The sequence below is a fragment of the Balaenoptera acutorostrata genome, chromosome 16 (assembly GCF_949987535.1).
Source record: "Balaenoptera acutorostrata chromosome 16, mBalAcu1.1, whole genome shotgun sequence".
Classification (NCBI taxonomy): Eukaryota; Metazoa; Chordata; class Mammalia; order Artiodactyla; family Balaenopteridae; genus Balaenoptera; species Balaenoptera acutorostrata.
In genome coordinates, this window is record NC_080079.1 from 37,767,796 (window position 1) to 37,791,090 (window position 23,295).

Genomic DNA, 23,295 nt, shown 5'->3' on the forward strand with positions numbered 1-23,295 from the left:
AGCAAAGATCAGTAAAACTAAAAGCTGGTTCTCTGAAAAGATAAACAAAATTGATAAACCTTTACCAGACTCAAAGAAAAGGAGGGAGAGGATGCAAATCCATAAAATTAGAAATGAAAAAGGAGAAGTTACAATAGACACCACAGAAATACAAAGCATCCTAAGAGACTACTACAAGCAACTCTATGCCAATAAAATGGATAACCTGGAAGAAATGGACAAATTCTTAGAAAGGTATAACCTTCCAAGACTGAACCAGGAAGAAATAGAAAATATGAACAGACCAGTCACAAGTCATGAAATTGAAACTGTGATTAAAAATCTTCCAGTGAACAAAAGTCCAAGACCAAATAGCTTCACAGGTGAATTCTATCAAACATTTAGAGAAGAGCTAACACTTATCCTTCTCAAACTCTTCCAAAAAATTTCAGAGGAAGGAACACTCCCAAACTCATTCTACGAGGCCACCATCACCCTGATACCAAAACCAGACAAAGATACTACAAAAAAAGAAAATTACAGACCAATATCACTGATGAATATAGATGCAAAAATCCTCAACAAAATACTAGCAAACAGAATCCCAACAACACATTAAAAGGATCATGCACCGTGATCAAGTGGGATTTATCCCAGGGATGGAAGGATTCTTCAATATACACAAATCAGTCAATGTGATACACCATATTAACAAACTGAAGGAGAAAAACCATATGATAATCTCAATAGATGCAGAAAAAGCTTTTGACAAAATTCAACACCATTTATGATAAAAACGCTCCAGAAAGTGGGCACAGAGGGAACCTACCACAACATAATAAAGGCCATATACAACAAACCCACAGCAAACATCATTCTCAATGGTGAAAAACTGAAAGCATTTCCTCAAAGATGAGGAAAAAGACAAGGATGTCCACTCTCACCACTATTATTCAACATAGTTCTGGAAGTCCTAGCCACGTCAACCAGAGAAGAAAAAGAAAGAAAAGGAATACAAATACGAAAAGAAGAAGTAAAACTGTCACTGTTAGCAGATGACATGATACTATACATAGAGAATCCTAAAGATGCCACCAGAAGACTACTAGAGCTAATCAATGAATTTCGTAAGGTTGCAGGATACAAAAATTAATGCACAGAAATCTCTTGCATTCCTATACACTAACAACGAAAGATCAGAAAGAGGAATTAAGGAAACAATCCCATTCACCATTGCAACAAAAAGAATGAAATACCTAGGAATAAACCTACCTAAGGAGGTAAAAGACCTGTACTCAGAAAACTATAAGACACTGATGAAAGAAATCAAAGATGACACAAACAGATGGAGAGATATACCATGTTCTTGGGTTGGAAGAATCAATATTGTGAAAATGACTATGCTACCCAAAGCAATCTACAAATTCAATGCAATCCCTATCAAATTACCAGTGATATTTTTTATAGAACTAGAACAAAAAAACTTAAAATTTCTATGGAGACACAAAAGACACCTAATAGCCAAAGCAGTCTTGAGGGAAAAAAGCAGAGCTGGAGGAATCAGACTCCCTGACTTCAAAGCTACAGTAATCAAGACAATATGGCATTGGCACAAAAACAGAAATATAGATCAATGGAACAGGATAGAAAGCCCAGAGGTAAACCCATGCACCTATGGTCAACTAATCTGTGATAAAGGAGGCAAGGATATACAATGGAGAAAAGATAGTCTCTTCATAAGTGGTGCTGGGAAAACTGGACAGCTACATATAAAAGAATGAAATTAGTCCCTAACAACACCATACACAAAAATAAACTCAAAATGGATTAAAGACCTAAATGTAAGACCAGACACTATAAAACTCTTAGAGGAAAACATAGGAAGAACACTCTTTGACATAAATCACAGCAAGATTTTTTTGACCCACCTACTAGAGAAAGGGAAATAAAAACAAAAATAAACAAATGGGACCTAATGAAACTTAAAAGTTATTGCACAGCAAAGGAAAGTATAAACAAAACGAAAAGACAACCCTTAGAATGGGAGAAAATATTTGCAAACAGATCAATGGACAAAGGCTTAATCTCCAAAATATATGAACAGCTCATGCAGCTCAATATTAAAAAAACAAACAACCCAATCAAAAAATGGGCAGAAGACATAAATAGACATCTATCCAGAGAAGACATACAGATGCCCAAGAGGCACGTGAAAAGCTGCTCAACATCACTAATTATTAGAGAAATGCAAACCAAAACTACAATGAGGTATCACCTCACACCAGTTAGAATGGGCATCATCAGAAAATCTACAAACACCAAAGCTGGAGAGGGTGTGGAGAAAAGGGAACCCTCTTGCACTGTAGGTGGTAATGTAAATTGATACCGCCACTATGGAGAACAGTATGGAGGTTCCTTAAAAAACTAAAAATAGAACTACCATATGACCCAGCAATCCCATTACTGGGCATATACCCAGAGAAAACCATAATTCAGAAAGACACTTGCACCCCAATGTTCATTGCAGCATTATTTACAATAGCCAGGACATGGAAGCAACCTAAATGCCCATTGACAGATGAATGGATAAAGAAGATGTGGCACATACATACGATGGAATATTAGCCATAAAAAGTAATGAAATTGAGTCATTTGTAGAGACATGGATGGACTTAGAGACTTATCATACAGAGTGAAGTAAGTCAGAAAGAGAAAAACTAATATCATATGTTAACGCATATATGTGGAATCTAGAACAGTGGTACAGATGAACCAGTTTACAAGGCAGAAATAGAGACACAGATGTAGAAAACAAACGTATGGACACCAAGGGGGGAAAGTGGGGGGAGAGGGTGGTAGAATGAATTGGGAGATTGGGATTGACATATATACACTAATATGTATAAAATAGATAACTAATAAGAACCTTTTGCATAAAAAATAAATTAAATTCTTAAAAAATGGGAGTCACTGGGAGAGAAGAGCAGATGGATGAAATTTAATTATATATGGAACATTTCTAGACCCATATCTGTGGGGTTTAGTCCCAGATGAATGATAACTGGAAACTTTAGAAGCTGTATTTAAGATGTGAAAATCGCCTGTGGCACTCATGTTATAAATTGCTGAGAAATAATTTCATTAACAAGTGATAAGTTGTTTCCAAGTCCCTCCTGGGAATGGGGAGTCAGCTGGGTCATTACCGTGCATTGCCCTCAGCTGGCAGCCTGAGTTCCCTGGCCGTTAGGAGCAAAGGCAGCTCATTCAAACTCTGATTGTCACTTTCAAATAGTGGTCCAGCTACTTAGAGCATTCATTGCGATTCAGCTAGAACTGTGGTTTTGAGCTTGACCTGTGAGAATTCCAGGGGCCCCTCTTTGAAAACATTTTCTCCAGTCCTACTGCTATGGGCTCTCCAGGCAGTGGCCTAGGAATTTTTGTTTTGTTTTGTTTTTTAACGTTTTGGCCACACCTCACGGCATGTGGGATCTTATTTCCCCGACCAGGGATCAACCCACACCCACTGCAGTGGAAGTGCAGAGTCTTTTGGACCGCCAGGGAAGTCCCAGGGAGTCTATATTTTTAACAAGTGCCTTTGATGGTTTTTATGATGAGGCAAATTTGAGAAACACTGTGGTTGAATACAGCCAGTTTTAAAAAATAAAGATAATTAAAACATTTGACTTTAAAGTTTAGTTGCATAAAATACTAAAATGGAAGTTGCTTTCAGGAAATACAATTGTAAACAAATCGTAGAGATCCAGTTCAAATTGCACACACAAATCTGGTCGCATATTGTCATTTCTAACCTGGGGCTGGGTGTAGAGCAGAATATAAACAGCCTAACTTTCATAGACCTCAGGCACTTTTGCCTTTGCGGGCCCCTTGCTCCATAAAAAAGAAATAAAAATTGTATTTTACGACTCTTTTGATATAAAGATGGATGTGTTGATAAGATGTATTACAACATTTTCTTTGACCTGAAAATTCATATATTTTCTTCTGATTTTAAAAGAAATTGCAATATTTTCGTGATGGCTTAAAAATACTATAGGCACCGAGCCTATTGTGCCTAACAGTTAATTTGGGCCTGCATGGCAGAGGTGGTGAAATCCAGAAGTTAGTTCTGGAGGCTGATGTGATGATACTTCTACTTGTCTCGGGAGTTCTGAAAGGAATCCTCACTATCCTTTCGCTCTTTCTCATGTGAGACTATGATCAGCCCTTTTGTTCCCACCCTTGTCCGGGTGAGAGGGAGAAAGTTGATGGGCATCTGAGGCTGTGTCAGTGGAAGAAGGGTTACTGTCACACGGGGGTATATAGCCTTTCCCATGGTGATCCATTCCCACAAACATACCTGTGCTTCCTTAACTGTGTTTTGAATTGCCAAGTTTAACATACAGGTTTTGCCTTGACAATAAGGGAGTAATTCAGGTCTCTTCCTACCTGAAGGAGCCCTGGTGATGTCAAGCATCTAACTGGCTAAAGGACTCTGCTCTTGGGTGTCAGGCTTCCCGTCATTCTTTTTTTTTTTTTTTTTTAACTTTTTAAATTGAAGTATAGTTGCTGTGCAATATTATATAAGTTGCAGGTGTACAATATAGTGATTCACAATTTTTAAAGATTATAGTCCATTTATAGTTATTACAAGATCTTGGCTATATTCCATGTGTTGTACAATATATCCTTGTAGCTTATTTTATACCTAATAGTTTGTACCTTTCACTTCCCTACCCCTGTCTTGCCCCTCTCCCCTTCCCTCTCCCCACTGGTAACCACTAGTTTGTCCTCTATATCTGTGAGTCTGTTTCTTTTTTGTTATATTCACTAGTTTGTTTTATTTTTTAAATTCCACATATGATAGCATACAGTATTTGTCTTTCTCTGTTTTTCTTATTTCACTAAGCATAATACCCTCCAAGTCCATCCATGTTGTTGCAAATGGCAAAATTTAATTCTTTTTTTATGACTGAGTAGTATGCCATTGTATATATGTACCACATCTTCTTTATATTGCCATCTTGGATTTTGGTAACAGGCTTGAGATGGGTAGAATATTGCTTGAGAAAGGAAGGAACTGTTGAGATGAGGAATGCAGGCATACTTTTTTTCACGGGCAAGACCACAGATCTGCTCTCTGCTCACTGAAGCAAAATTAAAATTTTTTTTTCTTTTGCATCATTACATAGAAGTTTTTGATTGAGAATTCTAAAATAACTCTGATTATGAAGATTCAACATATTGACTGTAAAAAAATTGAAAAACATCATATCAGCAAAGCCAGAAGAAGAAAAAAACCTTAATCCACTATACATAATGCCTGTTAACATCTTGGCCTGAAGTTTCTAGTCTTGTGTTCTGCGAACAATAGCTGTTTAATTTTTATACAAAATTGTAATCGTACGAAATGTACCATTTAATCACCCACACTTTTCACCTAACAATATATGATGAACATTCTGCTTACATCGTTAATTGCCATCCTACAAAATGATTTTAATGGTGATGTATTGTTCCTTTGTGTTAGTGGATAATCGTTTATTTAACCAGCCTTCTATTTTTGGACATTAAATTTCACATCCTCATTATTAGTAGTAAAACTTTAATGATTTTTGTAAGATAAATTTTTAAATGCATGCATAATTATTTGTTTAGGGTAAAGTGGAACTAATGTATCAAAGGGCATAGGAATCTGGAACTTTTTGATGTATATTTCCAAATAGTCCAGAGGAAGGATTGCAACAGTTTATATTCCCATTAGTACTCTGTAAGCGCTTGTGTTCTTGTATCCTTGCCATGTGACTAAAATATAAACTAAAGAAATCTGGTATGCATTAATTTGAAAGAAACCATGATTCAGGTTTCTTTGCATAAGAGTATTTAATGTTTAGCAGATTGCTCTGTGTGCAGTAATTATGGGTTTCTTCACAATGTTATGGAAACCCTTTTATTAAATTTTACATTTACCATTTTCTTCAAGGTCCTTAAATAGTTCTTAGGGTCTCAACTGTTACGTTTTATGCTGTTAAAAGTACGGTTTTGGAGGACTTTGTGTGTGTGTATTTAGGATGATAGAATATGAGAACCAAACAGAACTTTAGTTAGTTGGGTTAGTCTACCTCCATCTTACAGATTAGTAAATGGCTCAAGAAAGAAACTTGCCCACAATCATTCTATCTCTTGCAAGTGACAGACAACTCAGACAAGCAGAGCGAAATGGGGAATTTGTTGCTCATGAAACTAAAAATAGGTTCTCTTACCTACTGTGACTGACCTTGGGTAATTCCTTGATCTTTCTAAACCTTGATTTTCTTATCTGTAAACAGGGTGTTGGACTCCACCAAAGGTCCCTTCTACCTCTTAAAGTTCAATGTTTCTATGAATATATTAGCAAAGAATTTCATTATACTATCAACCAAATTTAGACATAGTGAAGGGAAGGCTAGCGCTCAGGAAATTTTTAAAGAAATACGGTTTGTATTACACACTTGGATCTAACTTAAAGTTGTTGTGGTTGTTTTTAACTTGCAGAGATCCTTAGGCAACTTGAACATAGTTAGTATTCACATAGTGTAAAAATATCTCCAAAGTGCTTGAAAAGTCTCTTTTCTCTGTTGATCACACATCATGTTCAAACATCTTTTCCGCCTATTTATTAGTTTGCTTAACAAACCTATTAACAAATAGTGGGGAAAGAAAGTCAGTCCTTTTGCTCCCTGTTCACAACTCTTATAACAAATTTCAACTTGGTGAACCTAGGGAGAACTGTCCATGACAGCAGCAGGTTGCTGAGTCAGACCCGTGCACAGAGGAGCTAATCTTGAGCGCTGGGCACCTACTTTACACACGGGAAGACATACCGATGGTAGGGAAACTTGCCTCACCAGGAACACCCTGAAGCTCTGTGGCTGGTTGTTTGAGAGGAGGTAGATTTTCTCATGTCAGGCTCCCTTAGCTCTTTAAGATTGTTTCCTTGACTGGTAGGAAAACTTTTCTCTCTGTTTGTGTGTGGTTGTTTTGTTTTTGATTTTGGTTTTGATTTTTTCTCAGTCTTCACTCATTTATGCTATTTGGAGTTCACTGTGTAACCCTTGAAATTTACTGCAAGAAGCGTAAGTGTCCCCCATTGTAAAGCAATTATACTCCAGTAAAGATGTTATATATATTTAAGTGCCCCTCAGAGACTATTCTAGTGTTCTGAAAAGGTCTTTAAGAAACAGGCTTTGTCTTAAAGCCATTGACTACCAATAAAATTTTAAAATATTTTCACCACACTATGTAGAATACAGATTCACTTCAGGGTTTTAACTACTATCAGATTGCCAATTCAGGTTTGTGTTTCCAGAAATTTTTACACAAATAAATGCAACAGAGCCTATGTACCCTTTTATTCACACTCAGCTACCACATGTTTATCAGCGATACTGGCAGTCCCTGGATCTGGTTCTGCAGGAGAGGGAAGGTTCCAGGGAAAAAACCAGCCAGAGATTTTGATGGAAAGTATACTAGTCAGGACAGGCAAGATCATCCTGCAGTAACAACCTCCAAATCTCAGGACCTTAAAACAACAAAGGTTTATTTCTCCTTCACCCTGTAAGTTCATTGATGGGCAGCTGGGGTTCCAATCTGGCTCATCTTGACTCTGCATCTTGGCTGATGGAGCAATCATTATCTTGAATTTCGGTGGTGACGGTAACAGAGAAAGAGTTCTGCAAGGTCTGGCACGAGCCGTAAGTGCTCTTGCCTGAAAGTGACACACACCATTTCCATTCCTAACTCACTGTCCAGATTAAGCACATTACCCAGCTCTGTTCAAAAATGGCCCGGAACTGCAGTCTGACCCCACAGGCCAGGAAGGAAGGGAAGCAGCAGCGCTAGTGACGACCACAGTTTGCTCTTCTGATTACCAGATATTTGGCTCGCTGTGCCTCCTGCAGGTGAAATACTCATCCCCTCCCCAAAGCAGAGAACCCCGCAGTCCCACCCAGTCACAGCATCCGGATGATGCACAGTTGGTACTAAATTAGGGGGTCATTTTGACATCCACTCTGGATGTGGGTCCTCTTGATCTAGAGACTTCTGAACTAGAAAAGGCATCTGGGTTTAAAAGGGAGGAGTAAAGGGTGAATGCAGACATTCTGTATCTAGAACGAGCATCACTTCTGGCCAACACAGAACAGGCTCTTAGTGGTTCAGCTGAATTTATCAAAAGCATCTGCATACCCTGGATTAAAGAAAACATAAGTCATGGATTATAGCTGCATTGGGATTTCTTCTTTCCCCTTCTCTTCTATCTCCATCCACAGCTTGTATATGGGAAGTGTAGTTTAGGTAGACCTTGATATCAGGAAGATAAATAAAACTGAACATTTAAAATATGACAGTGTCCTATAAAAGCATTAAAATGTGAATAGAAGAGCATTTAATTTTTTGTGAAGGTAAGAAATGAATATAGGTAAGTGAAAGCAATTTCTGTTGCCATTCAAACTATAGTTTTCCAATCCTTGCTCCCTTTTACCTTAACCCAAACTGCTGATATGACATTTAACTGAATTTCCAAAACTCTACACTTTTTCCCTCTGTTTTGCTGAGTTGCTAACAAAAGCTTTGAAATGGCTCAAAACTGCGCAGGAGGTGAAGCAGGAAGAAGAAACTGGAATCGTAAATAACTTATAAAATGCTTAGCTGTCCCCTGACACATTTTAAAAAGTGAGACCTCTTTTCAGTTTCCTGTACTTAACAATATCCAACCAAATAAAGGCCATGTAGGGGCTCTTCTGGGTTACACACACCTTATTCTGTCCGTTCTGTGCTAAGGTGTCTCCTATTTTCTGTTATCACTGAATTCTTATTTTTTTACTTCTTTATATACTGAAAGTTCTAAGTATAGAATTTTCTCATCCTCTCCCCTGACTTCTAATCTCTACCTATAAAACCTGCTTATCCTGCCACCCTCTGACAATATTAACAACCTGAAGGGGTGGACCTCTGTACCTTCCTGTGGGCTCATAAAATCATAAACACTTAAGGGTCTTCTTTCCACCTGCCTGCCTGCTGTCCTTCATCCCTCCCTTCCTCCTTTCTTTCCTCCCTTCCTCCCCTACTTTTTTTTCAAACCAGATGGGGTTAATAAATTATTTACACTTCTAGGTATCTCTTGCTGTTCTCATTAACAGAAGATTGGGGGTGTATCTCTCTAGGCAGTTAGTATAGATCTCATTCATTCTTTTTAATGTCTGCCTAATATTCCATGGTTTGGAAGTCATACTTTATTGAAGTTTCTCTGTTAAAGAGCATGCACGTTGTTTCCAATTTGTTTTGATCTTGCTTTTTGTTTTTCTTAAATTTGGCCACTGTAAGGGGTGCAGTGAACTTCCTTATACCCATCCTCGAATACTGGTCCTTTTTCTAATATGGTCCAAGAGAGGGATTAACTGCATTTAAAATGTATGTGTACTTTTAATTTTTTTTTTTTTTTATTAATTAATTTATTTATGGTTGTGTTGTGTCTTCGTTTCTGTGCGAGGGCTTTCTCTAGTTGTGGCAAGCGGGGGCCACTCTTCATCGCGGTGCGCGGGCCTCTCAGTATCGCGGCCTCTCTTGTTGCGGAGCACAGGCTCCAGACGCGCAGGCTCAGTAATTGTGGCTCACGGGCCCAGTTGCTCCGCGGCATGTGGGATCTTCCCAGACCAGGGCTCGAACCCGTGTCCCCTGCATTGGCAGGTGGATTCTTAACCACTGCGCCACCAAGGAAGCCCGAATTTTTAATAGATGTTGCTAGATGTTTAATAGATGTTGTTGTCTTTCAAAAATAGTTATCCTAGCAATGTTCCAGAATACCCTTCCCCCATCCTATCCAGTAGTATGTGTCTTTCCTACTTTGATGAGAATGGATTACACCTGCAACCCCAATTGCATAGCCTGGGCACCTGTTGACGTACTATAGCGTATTTCAGTGGAGTTTAAAACTAGGGCTCTGGATGGCCTGTGTGTTTAGGGGTAGTTGCAATTTTTTGTGTGTGTTTCTTTAAAAATCCATGGAAAGTTTATGGGAGGGAGGGAACTGGAGGCCATTCTTATGCAGTCCACTCCTTTCACAGATAAGGAAATTGAGATCCAGGGAGGTGGAGGGAGTTAATGTGAGCTAGTTACTGGCTGCTGCTTCTGGGAAGCAATTGGTCTGAATTCTAAATCAGGGATTTACCTATTACCTACACTGTGGGCCATGCTGACAGTAATTTTTAGAGAATGGACCAAGAAATGTCATCTGTGAGATAGGGATGAACTGTTTCCAGTTTTCTATTCTCTCCTGCTAGGATAAGCAAGCTTCCCACCCTACACTGGGTTGTGTGGGATTTGCTTTGCAGACTTCTGCAAAGATAATAGGACATTTGTTAAATTGGTTTTGTCAGTGGAATTTGCTGCTCTTAATCTGTTTGGGAGTTTGAGGTTTTATTTTTCTATACCATTAGAGTTACTGCTTACTAAGTGTGGAGCAGCTGGCTTGTGTCACAGCTAAAATGCCAACAGGGAAGCACAAGAGAGAAGATTCTGTTCAGGAATGGCTTCCTCCTATGTACTCCTTCCTCCTCCCTCCCCAGTGTACCCATGAAGAGAGCTAAATAGTGGAGCTGCCTAGAAAAAAGAAGCCCTCTAGGTCCCAGGTATGTTCTTGGCAATGTAATCTCTAGGTGTAATGTGCACAGTTTGACCAGGGCTCAAATGGATGTTCTCTAGGGCTGAATAAAATAAGCTTTTTGAAAGAAGCCACTTTTACTGCTTGAGTCTTTAAACTCAGTCTTAATAGAAGTTTCAGCTTTAGCCCATGGAGTCTGCTGAGGAAGATGAAAAGGGAGACTCCAAATTTTGGATTCCCACTTGGGTTTGCCCTGTGTTCATTACAGATCATATGACAGCCCAGCGTTAACTTTCCAGGTTGCCTGTAAATAAAGTCAGCCTGTTCAGGGAGCTCAGCCCGTTCTCTTAATAATAATAAAAAATAATTACGATGGAAATTCATTTTGTCATAGATAAGCCTCTCCAGCAGATTAAATATAAATATATATTTATATATAAAAATATAACACAAAACATGCTTTTGTGTTGCAGACCTGGTCAGGAGCTATGCTTATTTGTGGGCTTGACTCTCAGTGGTCATGGTTCTTGTGGCTTAGCAGTTTGCAAGCCTGCAAGTTGAAACCTCTGGGGAACGTTAAAAAAAAAAAAATGCTCATGCCTAGATCCTCCCTCAGAGTTAAATCAGAATCTGTGGCAGAGGACACATGGCTGAGGTGAGGACTTCTGGGCGGGCCATTTGAGATGGAGAGAGTATCTCTCCTTAATAAAGAAAGAAATGAGTTGTAGCTCGAGCTGTTCTTTTGAGAATTCTGTCGCCATAGGGATCATCATGTGTGCCCCTCAGCTCTCACAGCCCACTCTCTCTCCTTTCTCCTTCCTATTTATCCTGTAGATTAAAGCAGTGGAGTCATATCATATAAAGTCAGCTCATGAAGGCAAAAATTGAATGCTGTAAAAATGATCTTCGAAGAATGAGCTAGGAAGACACCGTGAGGCGTAGAGGTCAACATACCATCTCTTGGTACACTTAGCATAGCCAGCGTTTCCTCTGGCATCAGAACAGATCACTGTTTCTTTGGCTGAGATTCTGATAAAATAGCATTTGGGAGCCAGAGTGTATGCAAAATATGTATCTCTAAGTATTGGAGTTAACTCTGTTTGTTGAGATTCTGGAGCCCTGAGAACCACGTGGGAATTGAGACTGGCTTAGGGAATCTTATTCTCATCTCATATTCGATTCCGAGGCCGATTCTGAATGAAGTGTAGGCAGAATCATGGACACCATTTAAAGTGTGAATTTCTCCTCGCCTGTCTCTTCTTTTAGGCACCTATAGTTGAATTCAGGTAAACTGCATGGTAAATGCAGCTAGAGATGCAACACCACTGCATTTCATTATTGACTATTCAAAGACAGCCCGTTTCTTTGTCCAGAATTCAAGGGCACTCTGTCTTTCTGTCCGCTAGCGTTCCCGTGGTTCGGCATGGATATCGGTGGGACGCTGGTTAAATTGGTCTACTTTGAACCGAAGGATATTACAGCTGAAGAGGAGCAGGAGGAAGTGGAGAACCTGAAGAGCATCAGGAAGTATTTGACTTCTAACACAGCTTATGGGAAAACCGGGATCCGAGACGTGCACCTGGAACTGAAAAACTTGACCATGTGTGGGCGGAAGGGGAACCTGCATTTCATCCGCTTTCCCAGCTGCGCGATGCACAGGTTCATCCAGATGGGCAGCGAGAAGAACTTCTCCAGCCTGCACACCTCTCTCTGTGCCACGGGAGGCGGGGCTTTTAAGTTCGAAGAGGACTTCAGAACGGTAGGTCCGCTTTACCCCCGTGCAAACAACAAAACCACCTCTTAGAGAAAGAAAGAAAACCTCTCCCATACCCATGATCATGGCATCTCTTATGGAAGAACCTGACCACTAGGCTTGGGACTTTGGACAAGCTTACTTCACCCCTCTGTGCCTCAGTTTCCTCATCTATAGGAGAATAAAAATAGTTTCTGCCTCGTAGGGTTGTTACGTGAAGGATTGAATGAGATAATATGTACCTGGCACTTAGTGCTCAATAAATATTGGCTGTCCTCATCATTTTTGTTACAATTACTTCTGCACAATATGCTAAAGACAAGGTGATGTAAATCCCCTTCTGAAGTATTTTAGTTTTCCACAGACTCTTATGTTTCATGAAAAACATAATCATTGTGCCCGTTTCATAGATACATAGACTGAGGCCTGCAGGAAAGGCTTTCTACACATCTTACTAAAAATGATTACTTCTTTCTACCCATTTGCTGTGTATCTTTTTTGTTTTATGAATGTCCTTCAGAAGTTTTGCTCACAAGCAAAAATGAAATCTTTGACATTATTTAGAGGTGAATTCCTGTATTGATGAATATGATCTAGGGAGTATGGCTCTACATAATAAGAATAGTACTATATCCTGACTGGCAGTGTTGCTCATTTAGATTTGACACAGTTGGCTAAGTGGAAGATATGGACGAGTGACATGGAGTCCTAACTTTCTCTTTACTAAGCGATCCCTAACACCTATGTGTTCCAATTTCCCCATTTCTACAGTCAAGATAATCTCTATACTGTCTAGCTTCATCTCACAGGGAATCAAATGAGAAGAAAGAGAGACAATAGATAGAGAAAATAAAGAAAATTAAATTAACAGTAGTGATTGAACATAGAAGAAGGAAGGGTTGGAAGATTTGGGGATTAGTCTTGCCAGAAAGTTTATCATTAATGAATAAATTAATAAATCAATGCATTATTCATTGTACTTAATAAAGCTATAATTGCAAATTTTATTTGCATCATCAAAAGTAACATCATTTATCTCATTGATAAGTAGTTTCTACAAGAGCTGACAATACAGCCCTAGAGCATTATATTAAGTCAGATTGATTATATTCAGGTTTTGGCTTTTCCTCTTGTGTCCCCTTTCCCTTTGCCAGCAGAATCTGACACTGCCACTTACTTAAATGATCCATGGGATCTTTTTCCCACTAAGGGGGCCCAATGATTGAAGAGTTTTGAAACTGAGAAAGTTGAGATCCAGGGGCATGAAAATTAGGTTCAAGTTCATAAATTAAAAAGCACTGATCTGAATTCTAGTGCTGTTTCTGCATTTAACTAGCTGGGTGACTGGGCAAGACATGTCCCTCCTGTGCGCCTCGGTTTCATCATTTTCAGAAAGTGGCAGTAAGGTGTTCAGGCGGATAAGGAAACTAAAGCTAAAGAGAGATGAAGAGGCGCTAAATACTGTCCCCTAGGTAAGAGCTGGGTGTCAGCTCAATTCTGATTCAGGAAATGCTGACCCACCCCTAGTGCTGTGAGCTCCCCAGGTCCCTCCAGGATGTCCTCTGTGTCCATCTCCACTAGGGAGCCTGAAGTGTACCAAGGTGACCTGGGACATTTAAGCAAGCTCCATCAAAGTCTCCATCCCTCCTCTTGGGTAATGCCCTGGATTCCAGAAAGTGACTCAATCTATGTTGGCCACGAGCAAGTGTGTTTCTCAAGTTTCTGAACTGAGAAAGGTCATATCTTATTACAGCCAAGATAAAGAAGCCTCTGCTCCTTCAGGAGGCTTCTGGAGCCTAATGAACAGACTGGAGCAGGGAGCAAGTTTGGAGTATTTGCCTAACAGCCTGGCCATCTGTAAAATGAAGTATTATATGGCCTGCCTTCTGTTTCCATGCTCAATCTTGGCCAAAGTGAAGACAATTGAAGACAGATCTCTTCCTGTAGCCCGTCTGTCAGTAAGTGATATGCCCTGATCCTTCCAAAGTTTGTGAGGATGAATAGTTTTTATCATTCTCTTTCCTAAGCATTCATTCTCATTCAACAAGTATTTATCATACTCTATCAATGCAACAAGTACTGTTATGAACAAAACAAAGCCCCTGCCTTCCTGGAGCTTATATTCTAGTGCAGGGAGATGGTCAATAATCAAATAAGTGATTATAGAGTATATCAAATGGCAGTAAGTGAGGAAAAGAAATAGGTAAGGGGGATAGGAAGTGCTGGGCGGGTCTTTGTGTGATGAGGTAACATTGGAGTAGGAACCCGAAGAAGAAATAGAGCAAACCAGGCTGGTATGGGGAAGAGTTAGGGTTAGTAAGTGCTAAGGCCCTTAGGTATAATGTATCCAAGCTCTTCCCTTTCCAGAATGGGAAATTGAAGGTGCACACTAAGTTGTAAAGGATCAATATATACTACTATACTATGTAGTAAACAATCTGACAAATAATAAAGCAGTGCATATACATACCTGTAAAGTCCTGTCATTGTTGTTATATAAAATCACTCTTCTGAGCATAATACAAGTTTGCAGACATGTATTTTAAAAACCTGAGTAACTAGGGCTATCTAAATGATGTTCAGCCGACCCTGAATAGTTAGCAATTGTTACGTCTGATGACTCTGTCCTTTTCATATATAGTAAATGTACTTAAATCCTTAGATAATGTTAACTAGTCTTCATCAATTTAGAATGTACAAGAAAGAGTTACAAAGCCACGAGACAAGCGTTAAACTAGACCCCTGTGTAGAATACTTTCAGTTGAACAAAGCTGCATTTCTTTCCTCCTTTTTCTTTCTTTTTTTCCTTCCTCCTTCCTTTTCCCTTTTCCTTCCTTCCTTTCTTCCTCCTTCCCTCCCTCCCTCTCTTCCTTCCTTCCTTCCTCCCTCCCTCCCTCTCTTCCTTCCTTCCTTCAACATTTTAGGATCACTGTCACAAACAAATTTCTGGCTGGCAAAAGTTTGCCTTCAAAATTAATGATTCAACAAAATGGAACACAGAAGAAAAACTTAAACAACATATGCTCCAAGAGATTGGTAGGCCAATGAAGAATCCTACCATTTGAGAAAGTGATTCTCAAAGGGGAGACTCTCATGTGGTTGTATACCAGGGCACTTAATCCTGTAGATTTCATTTAACTTTGTGTTTCTCCCCACTGTCTATGTTCTGCGAGTGTTGTTTTAAAGAACCTACCAGAATATTTTATGTACCAAATCTAATATTTTCATCCACAAGTACACTTCCCAACTTCAACAGGAGTCCTCTTTAGAATGCAAAGTATTCTACTGATAGAAAATTTTTAGAAAAAAGTCATCCTTTTTGTCCACTTAGCTCTTCATTACAAGAGATACTTTTCCTTGTAAGTTTTGTTCAGTCCAAGACTAACACTTATTAGAAGTTAGAAGTGACTCTTTTCATTTTTTAGAAGAAAACAAATACCTACCTTCTAAACAAGCAGGATATAACAACAATCTTACTTGGTTTACATGAGATTTAGGGAACAGTAAAAGATTCTCTTATTGCTTCACTACATTTTTTTCAAGGTGTGAGGACTTAAGAATTGGCCTTCAGTAAGCCAGAAATCTCCAAGGACACAACCGAAAAAAGTTAATAATGGTGGAAAAATCATCAGGAGGGGATAATAAGGTAATTGTGGATGTGTGAAATTCTAAATCTAAGTAGACCATTCATTATTAGCTGGGTTCCTATCATTAATCCAGGGACTGATTTGTGATATTGCAGGAGCATAAGCTTTGTAGATACCGTCACCCTCCACTTCATTCTGGCTCGACCCTTTTGGCCATTCATGTACCCCTTTTATCATTGGGTGCCAGGAGGAAGAGGCCATCTTTGAAGTTTTGTTATTTTTCTCACTCACAGAACATATTTGAAATTCATCTCTCTCTCAGGTCTCAGTTAGCTGTCCTGTGCGAGGAGAAAAGAGCCCCGAGTGTAATTTATAATTCAGAGTCAACCATTTTATATGCAAATTGTTCTTGGTTTAGTAAGATAACCTTTTCTGCCACTTCCATTATGATTTATGGAGCCAGAGTCAGAAAAAGCACCTTGGGAAGTGTGGGGTATCATACAGATGTGTATTTTATTCATTTTGTGCAAAACGATTTGGTGGCTCATTTCTCAAGCACAGGAGAGTGATGGAACTGGTTTGGGGTAGGTCCCTAGAGAGTAGGTATGAAACCTCCTGGGATGGTTTTTACCAGATTTATTTACTCAGCTATTTATTTAGTTCCTTTTTAAGTTTATCTTATTGAAGTCTAGTTGATTTACAATGTTGCATTAATTTCTGCTATATAGCAGAGTGATTCAGTTATACATATATATATACCTTCTTTTTCATATTCTTTTCCATTATGGTTTATCACAGGGTATTGAATATAGTTCCCTGTGCTATACAGTAGGACCTTGTTGTTTAGCCATCTTATATATAATAGTATTTATTTTTGACAGACTGAAGCACATAAGGAGAACCTCTTACAGTTGTATCCTGAACATGAGTTTAGAATCCATATTTTTTCTAATTTCATCATACAGGGCATCACTGAATTCCTTTGAGAAATTAGAGTTTTCGGTTTGGAAATGATGTTTCCAAATGTATTTCAACTTGAGATAAGAAGACCTGAGTTATTTTACTTCTTATATAAAATTCACGTATAACTCATGTTTCCAAAGCATGTTCACACAGCCATCTCGCTGGATTCTTGAAAACAGCCCTACAGGTTAGCCAGGGCAGCTGCTGTTGGGGAGAGTATGTGATTTTATTGAAGGCCTGTTGTCACTGTACTGGAGTGGGGTCATGCATAACCCCAGCTCTTCAGCTCCAAAGTCTGTGTGGTCCTAGGACCAGCAGCACCGCCTGGGATATTGTTAGACATGCAATCAGAAACTCTGGGAGTGGGACCCAGCGATCTGTGATTTAACAAACCCTCCAGGTGATTCTAATGGCATCTAAAATTTGAGAACCCCACTGCACCCATGCTTGCTTGGGTGACTTTGGGACTAGGCAAAGCAAAGTTAGTTTATCATAGTAGTAGTTTGAAAAAAAATTTATTTTTTTTACTTTATTTCTTCCCCTACTTCCATTATTTACAGAGTTTGAGTCTTAGGGCAAGTTTGGTTTGTTGGTGTTAAGTTTGGGGAATAGTTTAAACTTAATGATTCCTAAAGAATTGGCAGAACTCATACTTTCCAAAAGTGCTAAGGAGAGTCACACGCAGTGGGGTGCTGAAGTCAGCTCCTACTGTCTCACGAGAGCCCATTGTGTGCGTGAGAGCGCATTGTGTCTTCCCAACGCTGTGTTTAGTGACATCGTGTTGGTAGCTTGAAGTTGGCTATGGTGGGAGTGATTATACCATGGAAATTGGTAAATGCTATAAACCAGGGCATTTGCTCCCTGAGAGCTGGTTGTTAAACATTTACCAGCACATCTTGGTGACAAGGTTATGTTCACATTAGCTGAAGCTTCATCTGCATGTTTGCTGGATCTGATATTTTTTTAAAAATTTAAAACTAGCTGCCAGCATTTAAAAATTGGAAGTTTTCACATAAAATCTGGATTTCCAGCTCTTGAGAAATAGAATCATTTGGCAACATTAAGCCCCCATTACCACATGGCAACAACGGGCTGCAGTGAATTTTAAACATGTGTGGATTGTCTCGTGTGCCACAATCCCCATCATTCTGTTACTTTAACATTTAGTCAAGGGGCTTCACTCCTTTACTGGCTCCTGCAGCATTTGCTTTTGTTACCCTGGTATAAAGAAAACTAAACCCAAAGAAAGAGTGTTTCTCCATAGCTGGGATCTGAACATACTGTCCAAGTAATGATTTGACTCATTGCTTACACTTGGGAGCCTGTCCCTTTTCCTGGATGGAAAAGACCTTTGAGGGAGGTCTCCATAGGTCTCAATGAAAGTGACTAATATTTCTGTTTCCCAGTTTGGGGATGCATGACCTCAGGCTTCAGAAATATCTATCCCTCAGTAAAATGTTATAGAAGAGATGTTTGTTTGCTGCTAGCACTTTATTTGAAAGTGATTTTGAGGGGAAAGGTGAGATCTTTCCCTTCAGAGCAAAGCTACATGCTTTGTTTACTTGCCCTGACAGGTTTTTCTTTTTCCCGAACATAGTTTCAGGATGTCCCCTGAACAGACAGTGTCACTGTTCGTGTTTGTGATGTTGGTTCTGGGTACTGCTGTCAATATTGTTGATGGACCTCCGATTAATTTTTAAGCAGGTGAACCTATGGCCCCAAGACTGGGTGATGAAATCGCTACCTTTCAGTTTGTGGTGATCCAGAAGGGGACAGTTTACCCTGTTCCATTTAAGAAATGTTTATTAAGCCATTATTATGGACAGGCCTTTCAGCGTGGTGCTCAGGGGCAACCACTGAACCAAAAACAAGCCAGAATGTGACCCACGCTGTGAGTGCGTTGGAAGACGTTGATAGGGCCAGGGAATCCCAGAGGATGAGAAAATAGCATTTACACGGCTGTGTCACTATAGTGTTTAGGTCTCCAGATAGCCTTATACCTATAGTATTACCCCCTGAACACGAGAATCATGACATGCATCTCACCCAAAAGTTTCACTTGGTGAAAAATGAAATGTTCAAAATCACTTATGAGATAGATGTACTTTATCACCAAGTGTCATTTAGAATGATTGTTTCTGTGTATCAAGAAAACGTCTAGTGCTTGTTTCGGCAGCACATATACTAAAAATTGGAACGATGCAGAGAAGATTAGCATGGCCCCTGCGCAAGGATGACACGCAAATTTGTAAAGCATTCCATATTTTTAAAGATGTTAAAAAAAAAAGAAGACGTCTTCCACCTTGCTGGTAACCTATTCTAACTAATTCTGCTCTGCAGCTATAGCTTCAGTGGATTTTGTTGAATGGGACATTCAGGTGAGTGACCAAAAGTCAGAAGTTTTCTTCTAGCTATTAACTTTTATAATGAAGATGATGCTTTGGGGGCAAAATATCTAAGTATAGTAGTTGTGTAGGTGGTTTCCAGATCCCAGAAGCAGGACTCATTATGAATGAAGACAAGAGAAGAACAGCGAGTTATTAGGAGGCATTTGCTAGTTGTATCACTTAGGGAAAATTATTTAAGCTCTATGAGCCTTAACCATAGAGTTAGGATAACAATATCTCCTCATGGGGTTTTTGTGAGAATTAAATGATCTGGTACAGGTGCTTGGCATATAGTAAATAATAAATACCAGTTATTATTTTCTTAAAGGGATTTTTTAAAATTTAAACTAGAACTTAAAAATGATCTTCCATCATTGGTTCAGTTTCATGTTGGTGAATGTTAGATTTTTTTTTTTTTTTTTTTTGGGCCAGCAGTAATATCACTCTTGAGGATCGTGAATAAACTTTTGAGGATGCAAAGTACCCATGCTCTGCTAAGGCTAGCCCTCAGCCAGCTTATTCCCCTTTACTTTTTTCCCCCGTACCTAGGAGAATAGGAGTTTTTGTTTCATAGGAGCGTGAAAGGACACTCTGGGACCACCTCAGCTATTAATAAAAGAGTCAATATTTTTTGAGTCCTTTGCACCTACCAAGCCCTGTGTTAGCATTTTACATATATTATTATCATGTAACCTTCACAATACTGCACTGTGGGTATTATTCCCATTTTACAAAAGAGGAAACTGAGGCTTGAGAAGTTAAGTAACTTGCCCCACATCCCTCAATTAGGTAAGTGTTGGAGTTATAGCATTCAAAGCCAGGTCTGTCGAACTCCAAAGCCCAGGCTTGGGAAAAGGAGAGTTGGGCTGTGTGGGCTCAGAGGAGATTGTCCCCAGCTCCCAGGCTCACATGCCTCCCTCAGGACCCCGTATCCTGCCAAGAAGTGTAGGAGCCTTTCTGCTTTCAGAACATTCTCAGTCGCCTCACCCTGAGGTATGCTGGGTTAGCTTCCTGTGACTGCTCTAACAAATTACCGCAAACCTAGCAACTTAAAACAACGGAAATTTACTCAGTCATAGTTCTGGAGGCCAGAGGGCCGAAATCAGGGTGTTGGCAGGACCACACTTCCTTCAGAGACTCCTGGGCAGAAGAATCCATTCTTTGCCTCTCCCAGCGTCTGGTGGCCATCGGCCTTCCTTGGCCTGTGGTGCAGCTCTCCAGGCTCTGCCTCCCGTCTTTACAAGGCCTTCTCCTCTGTGTCTGTCAGATCTTTCCTGTGTCTCGTAAGGAAACTGTCAGTGGACTTAGGGCCCACCCAGATAACCCAGGATGCCCTCTGCATCTCAAGATTCTTCACTGAATCACACCTGCAAAGAGCCTTTTTCCAAATAAGGTAGCATTCACAGGTTCTGAAAATTAGGACATGGACGTATCTTTCAGGGGCAACCCTTCTGCCCACTCCACGTGCTAGTGGCTGCCTTGCCAGCTGTCACGTAGGGTCCTGTCTCTCGGCAGGCACCGTGGGTAGACATGACGTCCGGTAAAGGCTGCCTTTCCAGCGGAATGACTGGTTCTCAACAAGATTGCACAGCGTGGTGCTTGAAGGATGTTTCCATGCTTTTCCTGTTTGTGACACATGTTCAGTTCAGCTGAAAGCTTCCGGGGGCTTCCCCTGAGGTGGCAGTGGTCTCTCTCACAAGGGCTCCTTCTCTTTCAGATTGCTGACCTGCAGCTCCACAAACTGGACGAACTGGACTGTCTGATTCAGGGCCTGCTTTACGTTGACTCTATTGGCTTCAACGGCAAGCCGGAATGTTACTATTTCGAAAATCCCACAAATCCCGAGTTGTGTCAAAAAAGGCCGTACTGTCTGGATAACCCGTACCCTATGTTGCTGGTGAACATGGGCTCAGGTGTCAGCATCCTAGCAGTGTACTCCAAGGACAACTATAAAAGAGTTACAGGGACCAGGTAAACGTGGTTTCCACTGAAGAACCTTTTTGTGCTTAAACCCAGGCCTCTTCCTGGAAGACCACTTTCTGAAAAGGTTATTTATATTTAATACATTTTTAAAAGAAAGATCTTACCCTCCTCAGCCAACCAAAAAGGACCTATTGGATATGTTACACAGGGTGATTTATAGAAAGGTTAATAAAACACAGCCTTGGTTGGAAACTGGTCAGCTTGTGGGAAGAAAAAGTGTTGCACATACCAGAAATTTTCCCAAAGGCAGACATGTTAAGTGCCAGGTGAATGGCAGGGACCACAATACAGTAGAATCCAGGTGGAAGGATGCTTGGGATGGTCAAAGAGGGCTTCTTTTTGGAAGTACCTTGGTGCCTAGCACAGGAAGAATTGCTTGAAATAGTCGTCCCAATCAGAGAGCCAGATTGGGTTTACAAAGAATGTTTTTTACCCTTACGTGAATGCTCCAGCTGCAAACTGGAATAGTCAGCACACCTCACAGGGAATTTGGGAGTGCAGTGGATGGGAAAACAGCCCTGTGACTAGAGCAGAGCAGAGTACCATGTTTCTTAATGTACACACTCCCCAAGGGCACGTGGGCTCAGCTTCCTGTTAATGGGGATTCAACACGGGAAAAAGATCCAGGGTCAGAAGTCTTTGAGAAATTGTAGTATAAACAAAATTAAACAGGTTTTCCTTACTTATAAGAAGATTTGGTATGAAGTGTTTCTTCAACTTATTGGACCACAGAACCCAGTTTTGGAGGAACAACTTAAGGAACTAGTGTTGTGTGGCGTGTGCTTTGAAACATGGTATTGAAACCCTTGTTTTTGATAGATGAAGATATCATGTAACTTCTCTGGGCCTCAGTTTCCTTGTTTGTGCCATGAAGTGAGTTGTTTCTTAGTTTCTACAAGCTTTTCCAGTACTGAAATTCTGCGGTTCTACTCACCCGTTAGGAGGAGAGCACTGCTTTTCTCCTGTATTGACATGACTTGTGATGGGTTCTGCATACCTCAGTGGTTCACCACTGGGGAAGGGAAGATTGAGGCCCCCAGGGGACGTTTGGCAATGTCTGGAGACATTTTTTGGTTGTCACAACTGGAGGTGCAGTGATAATGGCATCTAGTGACCAGAGGTTAGGGGTGCTGCTAAATGTCCTACCGTGCATTGGTCAGTCCCCCACAGCAAAAGAGTATCGAGCCCCAAATGTTAACAGTTAGTGGTGTTAAGAAACCCTGAACCACGCATTCTGACTGATCCTGCTCGTGTCCAGAATATAGGCTTTGGTGTGTACATTAATTGCCACTAGTCAATACATTTTCTCACTGAGAATACAGCACTAACCTTACTTGCTCACATGAGAATCACAACTGGCCCCATGGCCTCATTAGGGCTGTCAGAACTACCAGAGACAAATGAAGAATTCGGCTGAGCTGGTTTTACCTTAAGAGAGTGATCTCCTGAGAAAGGTACAATTTTTAAGAAACTACAAACAGCTTCCCAAAAGGAGCCATTGAATTGGTAGAGCTTGTCTCAAGGTAACAACAAGCTAAACATTTTCCAGAATTAGAGATATTTATAATTTTGTTCATTAACACTTAACAAATTCATGAATTATATCACAGGTACACTCTCTCAAACTTGGGGGTTCCAAGGATCTGGGTTGTCTTTGAATAATGAGCCAAATTGTGACGTTTGGCATCTGTCACATGTGCAATAATGCCTACCCATTCCAGTTATTGGTAAATGCCAGTTAATGATCACTGATTTGCAATCATCAACAAATCCTGTGTGGATGCCCAAGCTTCCTTACAAGCTCTCTTTAACCAGTAGTTTTGGAAAGGTGCTACAGGAGACTGAAGGTTACTAGAGAGCCCTTTCTGGGGCTGCCACAGGTCGGGGAGGGGAATGAAATATCAAGTCTCTGGGCCCCAGATCTTCCTTGTCCAACCAGAGTTGTTCTGCCAAAGGTTTTTTTTGATCCAAGTTAGAAAACCACTGATCTAAACTACAGGCATACCT

General features: G+C 40.2%; 1 protein-coding gene and 1 non-coding gene across 8 annotated transcripts in view; both read left to right on the top strand.

Moving 5' to 3' along the window:
- The window catches only part of PANK1 (pantothenate kinase 1), a 66,207-nt gene that overhangs the window by 28,018 nt on the left and 14,894 nt on the right, over positions 1–23,295 (top strand). For 2 of the 7 annotated variants that reach the window (XM_057530481.1, XM_007179134.2), the window contains exons 2-3: positions 12,022–12,374; positions 21,023–21,276. The exons of 1 other annotated variant lie outside the window; for it this stretch is intronic. In XM_057530481.1, the coding sequence (XP_057386464.1) occupies positions 12,022–12,374; positions 21,023–21,276 (607 nt within the window). Of the gene's footprint in view, positions 1–9,794; positions 10,644–12,021; positions 12,375–15,946; positions 16,015–21,022; positions 21,277–23,295 lie in introns of those variants that run through there. 4 more of the 7 variants (XM_057530483.1, XM_028165724.2, XM_057530482.1 and 1 more) reach the window with 3 other exon arrangements.
- LOC114237605 (U6 spliceosomal RNA) lies at positions 19,079–19,186 on the top strand. The gene has a single exon (XR_003623134.1). It is a non-coding gene; the product is annotated as a U6 spliceosomal RNA (small nuclear RNA).